At 32.1% G+C, this 10,823-nt stretch overlaps 1 protein-coding gene across 1 annotated transcript; it reads left to right on the top strand.

Annotated features, from left to right (window-relative positions):
• The first annotated feature begins 2,714 nt into the window (after positions 1–2,714).
• LOC130890802 (26S proteasome non-ATPase regulatory subunit 10-like) lies at positions 2,715–8,804 on the top strand. The gene is made up of 4 exons (XM_057795126.1): positions 2,715–2,852; positions 3,546–3,832; positions 4,765–4,974; positions 6,433–8,804. Exons 2-4 carry the CDS (start codon positions 3,547–3,549, stop codon positions 6,927–6,929), a joined length of 993 nt encoding a protein of 330 aa, XP_057651109.1. The 5' UTR covers positions 2,715–2,852; position 3,546; the 3' UTR covers positions 6,930–8,804.
• The last annotated feature ends 2,019 nt before the right edge of the window (positions 8,805–10,823 follow it).

Raw genomic sequence — 10,823 nt, 5'->3', positions numbered from 1 at the left:
AGACCGAGTTAAGGAGTAAAAGATTCAATGTCACGATGAAATTATGATGCACGAACATTTTGACTCTAAAAGTGCATCATATTTTCATAATGGCATAGAAGCTTTAGTCAAACTAACTACGCATGTGCTGAAAATATATATTCAATCAAAGTTAAATATTTTTTCAATTAAAAATCGGACAATGTCTTGCTTCAAAGTAACGGATTAGATAAAATGGAGGCTAATTGATACATATTAACATCAATACAGACATATGTAGGTATACTCGATATTTTTGGAATTAATCTCGTATATGTGTATATTTTTGTGAATGATTTGTTCGTATTTGGTCTCCACATTCACCTAATAATCACCCAGAAAAAGATTCGAATACTCTCTAACTTCGTCTCACTTATTACCAATTCAAATATCTTTTTCCATTTTTTTCGTGGTACAATAAACAATACAATCTTTTCGGTCTTATTAACTACCATCTCAGTGTATCTGCATCCCGTTTTTTAAGGTAAATACAGCCTTAGAATTGTGGTAATATTTCGGTTTCTATGATGATGCTTACGTGCTAAGAATACGACAAATTACACGTAGATTTCCAGAATACTAAGCGAGTCGCGGCAATAAATTTCACGAATACAGTCTTATCCCATATAAATTCACCGAAAAAAAAAATCGTCTGGGAATAAAAACGTTATATTTAGTGGTAACAAGAGACAGAAACTATTTATAAACGAGATCATTAAATGCTCTTGTCATCGATAAGAAGATTATCGTCTTTATGTCTTTATAGATATTTTAGTATTTAGAAGATTACTTAAACGGATAATCCAAGTTTTCCAACTCATATTTTCGTTCCACAATGCAAATTACCCTGTTAAGATGGAATTTCTCATAAAATTTGTTGTTTTGATTCGTCTATTGATGACGTGATGGAGTATTTCAGTGAACGTGAAAATGTAAGCCTTCCATACTACAGGAAAAATCATTTCGTTATTTATCAGGCACTGTTACTACATTCTCTCCTATAGCCAAGCAGCCTTGAAAGCACTGAAGGCTATTGAGGGCACGTCCAAGCTAGCATTGGATTGCAAACAAACTCTAAAAGCACTAGATAACTGAAGCAACTGAAACCTTAATGTAACCACCAGGTCACCAAGGTATACCAAACAATGAGATAGCAGATAGCGTTGCCAAAAAGGAGACAACGTCTTTATATTTTAGATTAAAATCCTACTGTGGTCTCATGAGATGCTACCTGACAAACGAACTGTAGGGATATGTAAAGAATCAAGTGAAGTCTCAATGGAGAAACACTCAATGTCTACTACAATCCAAGTGACAATATTAGCTAAAAAATTTGAGGAACTTCATGTGATGTCCAAAAACCACATTAAACTGGTTGTCGATCCTGTCCTAAATAGCAACTTAAAACAATAAGCATGAAAAACGACAAATGCAAATTCTGCTAGCAAGCCATAGAGATTGCAAAATATCTGTTCTGCAATTGTCCTGTACATTCTTCAAAAGACTTAGGTACCTTGGGAAGTGAGACATAGGCTAATACCTTGGGAAGTGAGACATGTTAACCACAGAAAAATAGCCGGTTTCGGACAGAATCTATGTATTTGGAAAGCAGAACAATGAGATGCAGAGTCTTGTACAAAATATCTTCTAGGTACTAGTGCAGAGTGACTGGAAAGCGAAACAACTTCCAAATAATCTAAAACGAGTATTTTATTTTTATTTTCGTGGTAGAAAATCAGTTCAAAATAATAGGAGAGGTGAAAGTTTGATGCTTCGATATAATTTGATTTTATTTTGGTATTCCTGTTGTAGGTGATGTATTGATTGATGTAATCACGCAAATTGTCAATGTCAAGTCATATTTTGATGAATAAAATCACCACGAAAAACATATAAAAAGATCTAAGAAGTAAAATGTATGAATAGTTAGGCGTTTGGTTACGTATCAAATGAGAATTGATTGAAACGAATTTTAACAAACAAACAAAATGCAAATGAAAATATTGCTCAATAAAATGATAACCATAATTTGTCATCCGGAAGAAAACCACTACAGAACGATATCAAAAATGAATTAATATTCGGTGTGTCCTCCTCTGTTCTTTAGTAAGAACTCGCATATACAAGGAAACAACAAAAGCTTTAATTGTATCCATTGGGAAGTTGTTCCGTTCGTTGTGAGCTCCTCGTACTATATACTATGCTCAAATCTCATTATTTCCCATTTTAATTAGTTGAACACCAACAATATTTCATTATGACTCAGGTCATAATGAAATACTTTAATTGTTTACTTGTAGTGAACTGAGTTCTCAATTGTTCCTCATAAATAAACTGCAATTGTAAACTGTAAACACAAATTGATTGTTTGAAACAATACATCAGGCATCAGGAAAGGAGTTTGCTGTTCTCTTAGCTGGTGGACTGATGCTTAAGCCCCAATTTGTTCCAGTCATATCCACGGCGATCCTATGGCAATGAAAAGCTCGTTAGATTCATTGGAAAATCATTACTGTAGAATATATGCAGTTCAATTGATTGAAATTTCTAGTAATTTTCAAATTATTATATCCGTCTTTTTTATTTTTATAAATTGTTCAAAAACGTTTTGTTGATAGGAAAATTGATGCATTTGATTATAAAATTATTTTTCTCTCCGATTTCAAAACAATCTACGTCTATGAAATTTTTATAAAAAAAGTGGACAATCTACGTCTATGGAATTAAAAAAACTGGAATTTAAATAAAACAAAACAATTAAATAGGAACAATTATCATTTATGTGAGTTTTGTTATACGTTGTTTGCGATAAATACAAGTTTCCAAGATAAACAGTGAGTTTACATTTATTTCACTATTTACTTTATTTTTTGTGAGTGAACCCCGGAATCTCGCAACACAATTTTGTTTTTAATTTTCACTGAACATTCAATTTTAATTAAAAAAAATTCATTTTAGCTGCAATATACCATTGAAAAATGCACTAAAACGCATAAACAAATATTTTTTGCACAATACTCCCCAGACTTCATTTTGAGATTTTTTGATTTGATATTCAATATATATCATATGTTTAGAATGAATTTTAATTTTAGGCGAATCAACTGACATTGAAAGAGAAAAATGTTTAAATGATTATTTTTGTCTCTGTCCGAAGGTTCAAATATTAATCGGAATCAGAAGATGAACTGGTTCGATCATTCCATCAGTAAAATTGTGCAACTTCCACATTCACTTTTCTTTGATTGAATGATTTTCTGTTTTCGCTCAGTTTTCAGGATTTACATTATTTACAGCCTTCAAAAATAGTTGTTAAGCATCACTCATTTTAAAAGAATTATTTTTCACTCTATCTGTGTCTATACCAGTTCAATTGAGATTAGTTCTCATTCCACAATTTTCTGCAATTTCAGCAATTTCATATTTTTATCCAATTTACATTCATTAGAATTCCTATTCAAGGATGATATAGAACGGACTAGAAATGTACTTTTCAAAGTAATTTTTGAATTTATTTACCACTGTAGAATGGCTGCAGAACCAAAATCAGTTCAGGAAAAACCTGAGCCCGTTCCTCCATTAACAGTGAGTCCTTACATGACACTCATCGACGACGACAAGAACACAATTTTACACTACGCGGCAGCCCGGGGAAAAGACGAGGAATTTAAGAAATGTATTAAATTTGAAGAGCTCAATATGGAAAATTATCTAGGTTGGACACCATTGATGATGGCGTGCCGAAATAAACAAGTCAAAACTGTCAAACTTCTGTTACAGCTTGGAGGCGATGTGACTAGGATAAATAAATTTGGTTTGTTGACATATTTTATTTTTGTTCACAATTTTTTGATTATCTTAGATATAAATAATATAGAGAAAATGTAGAAATTTTGAATCAATGAGAACTATTAATGTTATTAATTGTCGAATGAAGTCAAAGACGTGTTCTTTGCAGTACTTCTTTATGATGTCAGCTATAAGTGAAAAAGCTCCTTGTGAAATCAGATTTTTTTATTAGTTTTATCAATATAAAAAAAGTTGAACGAAGTGACATCTATCGGCAACTGTTTGAGGTTTATGGACAAAATACTATGAGTGATTCAGATGGGTCAGACAGTACAATGAAGGTCTTGGTCAAGTCCACGATGAAAAACTGGACGCCAGTATTTGATTATTGACCTGCTTCACGCAATCGTAGCGGAAGTTACGAAAACTTTGTTCACGATGAGTACCTGAAATTGTCGCTCAGCAACACAAAAAACAACAGATGGTCAGTGCACTTCAGTTTTTTTTGACACGCGCCAAATGAAGAAGGCGATGATTTTCTTTCTCGGATAGTCACAGGGGATTAATTTTAGCACAGAAACTAAATGGCAACCAATGGAATTTAGGTACATTTTGTCGCCAAAAAAAGTTAAGCATAAGCAAATCTTGATACCTCGAAAACTCTTGCGCCCAGTTTTTGGTACAAAAAGGGCATTTTGCTAAGGCCAAACAATCAATGCGCATGTTTACTGCGTGACCATTAAGAAATTGTGGTGCGAAAAACAGAACAAGTGCCGAGGATTACTGTCAAAAGATCTTGTTTTTAAGGATCGTCAAGGGATCTGCTTGAATTGAAAAGGACGAAGAAAATTGAAATTTTGGGTACGAATTTCGGAATTATTTTGAAAATGTTGTTAAGAATGTTATCGCCATCATAAAATTCAGTCAATATATTTTTAAAGTTGTATTATATTTCAGGTATGTCTGTCCTGCATATAAGTATTTCTGGAGGAAGTTTGGAAATAGTTAAAATGATTATGGAACATCTTTTAACAGGAGGTATTTCGAAAAGATTGATGCAGCTCAATTTCTCGCCGTTATCAATGGCAATTCTATTCCGAAATAATGATATTCTATCATATTTGATACAAGAAAAATTTAACTTGAATGCCAAAACTCTATATACAGGTTAGTGAAATGTGTTAAATTCGATTATTCCAATTGGAGATTTTCTTTGATTAAACGACTCTAATATTTCGCATTCCCAAGAAATCCTTTGAATATCATCTATATCCAGGCTGCTCAACAACCCCAGGCCCGCGAAGGAATCTTAAGTGGTCCGCGCAAGTGTGGTTTAAAAATACGCACCAAATTCAAAAATCCCGCGGCGCACGTCATGGGTTCAGTAGTACGCTGCATAAATTACATACGTGCAAAAGCTCTTAACCGACGTCAATTCGGGCTATTATTTGAGGAAGAAATCAGAGAATATGGAGAGTTACAACTGTATTGAGCTGTGCAATGGCTTTCAAGGGGCGACATGTGGAAACATTTCTTCAACTTGCAAGAACAGGTGTCGCAATTTTTAGAGCAGAAAGTTGATTTATTGAAGAATACATCCTGGTTTAGTGATCTTGCATTTCTTGTTGACATTACGAATTACCCAAATATTTTGAATCTAAAGTTACAGGGTAAAGAGTGTTCACTTCCAACAATGTTTAATTTGATAAGCGGATTCCAAGCAAAATTGATTCTCTTTTCAATTAGCTCTCTTCCCCACACTTAAACATTAGAAAGAGGAGTCCAATATTGTTTCTGTTAATTACTCCAAATACCAATCTAAAATTAAATGCTTATCACAGTTATTTGAGAGGAGATTTCAAGAGTAAAAAACAATATGTACAAATTTTTATATAAATCCTTTGTTGGGCTGAAATAGTTACTTATCCTGCCAATATTCAATTAGAACTTGTTGAACTGCAAAATCATGATACGTTGAAAAACCTTTTTGCTAACAAATTGTCTTCGAAAGCACAAAATTCTTCCGAAGATTTCGCAGATTTTTGGAAATTGGTACCAAAAGGAGAATTTCCAGCAATAACTAACCCTGCGTTACAGTTTTTAAGTAGTTTTGGATCAACGTATGTATGCAAAAAGGTTTTTTCAGATCTTAATTATGTAAAAAATAAATACAGCACATTCTTAACTGAGCAACATATTTGTGACTTGTTGTTGTTATTGTCAAAGTCGGATTTGTCGCCAAACATAAGTAAATTATAACACAAACAATGGCAGAAATCACATTTTGATTACATAAACAAATTTTATTTCTTTACTTGCATTTTAGAATAAGATACAAAATTTGTTCCTAATAAACAATAATTCAATTTTATTTTTTTAATAATTAAGTTTTCATTGCGCTTGACTTGAGAGTAACTGAAACAGGAAATGTAAGTGGCCCGTGCCGAATGCACCGTTTGGCCCCCCGACTCTTCAAAAGGTTGAACAGCCTTGATCTATATGAAATACTATTTCTTAAGACTTAGTTTTTTGTTGATTTAGATGTAATAAGAATTTCAGTACAAAAAAAATATGTATATAACCATAGATAAATAAATATATTTGATTAGTTTTTCCAATTTTCAGGCATTACTCCTTTAATGTTCGCTTCTTCAATGGAAGACAATGAAGCATTTGCGTTGTTGTTAAAAAACAAAGCGGATACTACCATAAAAAATTATCTAAACGAAACGGCCAACGATATCAGAAAAGCAAGACAGCGAAAAAAAGAGCAACCGAAGAAACTTACTCCAGCTGAACTAATCTCGAGAAGTCCCCACATGGCACCTGCGCAATGTTTTATCTCGCCACAACCGTCCATGTTGAATCTTGCACCATCTTCCTTTGTTTGCATAAGAAAAGCTTCTCCCAGTCCAACAGTATACGTAGCTACTCCTAATATTTCTCCTGTAACTCCTTTTAATGTTCCCCAGATGTTCTTTCCGCCCAGTTTTACTCCCAATCATTTCGTATCTTACAGTCCTCTACCTATGACGAATATTTTCGCGAATGCTAATGATTTTTTGAATATGAATATTAATCAGGATCAAGCCGAATTGGTGTTATCACCCAATCTCCAATAAAATCTATTCGTATGTTGATAAGTTTTAATTTTAAGGTTATTATTTATTATAGCATACCATAAGTACGCGGGGGTTTCGCTACTAAATGAAATCTGGTCTTTAAAAACTGTTCTCAAACATTTGAAATCATATATTGAAATGAAGGTTTGTGATTTAAATATGAACGACATTTAGTAGAGAAATACCCAAGTGGTAATTTTAAGTTTTCAAATTAATTTGATTTTATATCATTTGTTAAAGTTTATTTTTTATCAATCCATTTAATTATTTACGAAATTCTAATAAAAATTATATATAGTATATTAAATTGGAGAATAGAATGAAAAATGTTATATCTGTGAATCACGAAAATGCCCTATATATTATTCAGTGACATGGGAGCCCGAAAACCAAATAAAAACCAAATTATTCAGTTTAGATTCACCATAAATTCGTGATGTGTAAATGATGAACACATGTTCATTTGGGGATCTTGGAAGTCAAGTAAGAAGATGAGTTTGAGCTTGATGAAATTAGTTTTTCTGTCTAAATACGTGCATTATTTTCCTAAACAGGGTATATAGAGGAAAAGAATCAGATGAGGTTCCAATATCCATATTCTGCATTCCACTGAGCTGTTATTGCCCTTCTTGATGGAAAACGATTTCTTGGAGCTAGTAACTTTAAGAAACCATCTTAGTTCTTTATTCTACTCTCTATTTCTCTGTTATTGACTTTTTTCCTTTGGTCTTCTTGAGACTATGCCAGTTAAATCTGATAAAACAACATCCACACTAATAATTATTGTAGCAATTTCTTGGAATGACAGCCCAACAATTCGATTCGTTCAGCACTCACAGCAAATGCATAATTGTATGAGAATAGGAATATTCAACTGATGAATTCTAATCTCGCATAAAAACTCATGATAATCATTTTACGTGGAATATTTTTAAAATAATGTCTACTTGGTTTTCTGGTTTTTATGTCACTATATGTCTTTAGTTTTTGTTCGTCGTGGACATTAATTAGAGAAAAAATATATTATCATACCAATGTGAATGAAGAATATTACTTTTACTGTCAAAACTAACTATGTAGATTCATGTGAACACGCCAGTCTTGTTCCGTAAAATCACTGAACCATTTATGCTATAGTTTCTTTTGATAATATCGAAATATTCTAAAATTATTAGTCTAAATATTCAATACGAACTTGTCTCAGTGAAATTTGCTATGTTTTTAAAGGAATTCCCAAAACATAAGGGAAGCCGGAAACTCTTTTTGAGATCATTGTAAAACACTTGATTTCTGGTTTTAATTACACGTCTCCTACTACCACAAACAGATCTAGCTTCATCAGCCGAAAAAATGTTGTTCTATAGGTTTGGAGACCATATTGTGGATTCTTTTGGATCTGCTAGACTATTTTACTTTGACTTTTTTAAAGGAAATTTCGTCAGAAACAGTTTTACAACGTACCAAATCCAATGCAATTGAGTTGAAATTACAAAATCGGTTCTCTAAGCATTATTATTTGTTTTACAAAGTCTATATTTACTTCATCTAAGCCAATAAACGTAAGTTTTCTACTACATCACTTTGTTAACACAAACTATTTTATAAAGATAACTATTTCAATATAGAAAACATTCAAAAATAATCAGTTTTGGATAACCATTTAAAAATATAAAAATATTGCCTTAGAAGTTAATTAACTAATAAATAGATGGAGTGGAGCCAAATTGACTAAGACAGAATTCGTATTTTATAATGAAATCGTTACTCAATTTTTATACTGGCGATAAAAAAATAAATTTTATATTTGTCATATTTTATTTTTACGAAGAATTTTTATTGAAATATATTTTTGAAGTATCTAAGTGTTTTATATACAATATATTCTTTTATAACATCACTGTCCTTGTCTAACAATGTCCTGAATCCTACTCTATACTATACTCAAGTCTATACTCAAAAACTGACAATATTTGATGGAAAATTTTTGGTGCCACTTAAACATTTGCAAATGCAGAGTGTTTCATAACGTTACCTTCGGTTGTTCAGTAGTTTGAAGATTTAATAGCAATTTTAAGGCTAAATAAGCCATACGACATCCTCCTAATAACTAGTCCAAAAGAAGCGACTGCTACCGCAATTTTAGATTTAGCACGAACAGTGGACAAAATCATTGGCACGAGAAATTTCTTTCTAGTTCCATAAGCGACATCCACGAAAAATAAGACATTTGTTTTTTATTCAAGTAGCTTGATATGTTACCAATTTATAATGTCTTCATTATTGGCATTATTCTATGAATGAAATCTTAAATTCGGTTTTATCTGAACCATAAAGGTAATATTAAATATATAGCGGAAGTTAATATTAAAGATAGAGCGGCATTTAAATGGAATTGTAAAATTGGCAAAGAAAGAAAAAGCATTGGCTTATTAATCTCTATTCTTTTTTACTCGCTCCTGATCGGTATTTTATGTATATTAAGATAGATCGGCAGTTAATATTGAAGATAGGGCGATTAATCTCTAAGATAGAGCGAAAAGTAAGTGTTGTAAGTAATGTTGAAAAACTAAGAAATGGCATTAGCCTTCCATTCTCTTTTTGTTAATTATTTAGTTTAGGTTGCATACGCCCGATTTCCTTGAAATTTTAGTATTTAATACAGTTTTTTATGCTGAAAAAGAAGATGTATATATGTTGGGCGCGGAAAACATTTCTTCACGTAGTTTTTATGGTTTGAACATTGGAAAATGCACACTATCTTGAATAATTGATATTTTGCAAATACTTGATGTTGGAATGGTTAGGGGCGGGGAAGTGGGCTTTGTTAAAATTTTAGACTATCCTTTAACACACACCCCCCGCCCCAAATCCTCTCCAACATTAAATTTCTATTGGATACATTCGTGATATTTCTTCAATAAATTCTACAATTCTATTTGATTAATAATGTTTTTTATATAGAAATTCCCCAAAATACTAACGATAATGAGATCTAGTTTTTTCACAACGAGCTATGTTATCACGAATATCGCTCAATATTTTGAGAATGAATCCAACCTGACTAAATTTTCATCCTCGAATTTTCTCTACAACATATTAAATTTTGAAGGAAATCGGGCGTATGCAACCTAAACTAAATAATTACCCTCTTTTTCCGTCTACTCGCTCCTGAGAGGTGTTTTATACATAGAATGAATATTAAAGATCCAATCGAAATAGAGTAGATAGAGTGTTAGTCCGATGTTCTCAATTTAATAGCAGTTCGAGCCTACTTGAAAAAACTTCCATAGCATTTTAAATATTAATTGTATGATTCGAATAAATTCGACATTGTTTTGAACCAAATTAAAACATTTTTAAAATCGATAATAGAACAAAATATTGATACAAGATTATGAACTGACACATTCAGCTCTAATTATAATGATTTTTGAATCTTATAAGTTGTTACGTTGCCCATCTGTTCGCGTTGAAAAATGATCTCCATTCATCTAATCAAATTCTCATTATTTTCTGTTTTCCACTTTTCAATGAAACTCCCAATAGCGTTTGAATTTGGTTTTGGTTTTGTTTCACCACCAATCTGGATTCTTTTAACAAATCATTATAACGTAGTTAACCTCCGCATCATGCCGCAGCTTTTTTTCTCCATCTTTCCTTTACGTTCGGATGTTTAATAGGAAAGATAATATCTCATTAATCATTTAAGCAACGTCACTAGATGAAAAGGACGTGTTTTCTGTTATTAATTACCTACGAGAAAATCATTACTAGACGCTCATTTATGTGAATGTTAATTTTATATACGTTAAGCTCTTTTATTCCCAGAGACAGTAAATATTTTGATTTCAGCCAACTGTTAACGGGTTAATTTTCGGGTGCCAAACTCTAAAT

The sequence above is a fragment of the Diorhabda carinulata genome, chromosome 2 (assembly GCF_026250575.1).
Source record: "Diorhabda carinulata isolate Delta chromosome 2, icDioCari1.1, whole genome shotgun sequence".
In the NCBI taxonomy this organism is placed as follows: domain Eukaryota; kingdom Metazoa; phylum Arthropoda; class Insecta; order Coleoptera; family Chrysomelidae; genus Diorhabda; species Diorhabda carinulata.
Note: the sequence above shows the minus strand (reverse complement) of the source record. Positions and strands in the feature narration are given on the sequence as shown.

Excerpts from the sequence above, each read along its gene's own strand:
- LOC130890802 (XM_057795126.1), top strand. The coding sequence starts at position 3,547 with ATGGCTGCAGAACCAAAATCAGTTCAGGAAAAACCTGAGCCCGTTCCT. Across the intron at positions 3,833-4,764 it reads GACTAGGATAAATAAATTTG|GTATGTCTGTCCTGCATATA; the intron begins GTTTGTTGACAT and ends ATTATATTTCAG. Across the intron at positions 4,975-6,432 it reads TGCCAAAACTCTATATACAG|GCATTACTCCTTTAATGTTC; the intron begins GTTAGTGAAATG and ends TCCAATTTTCAG.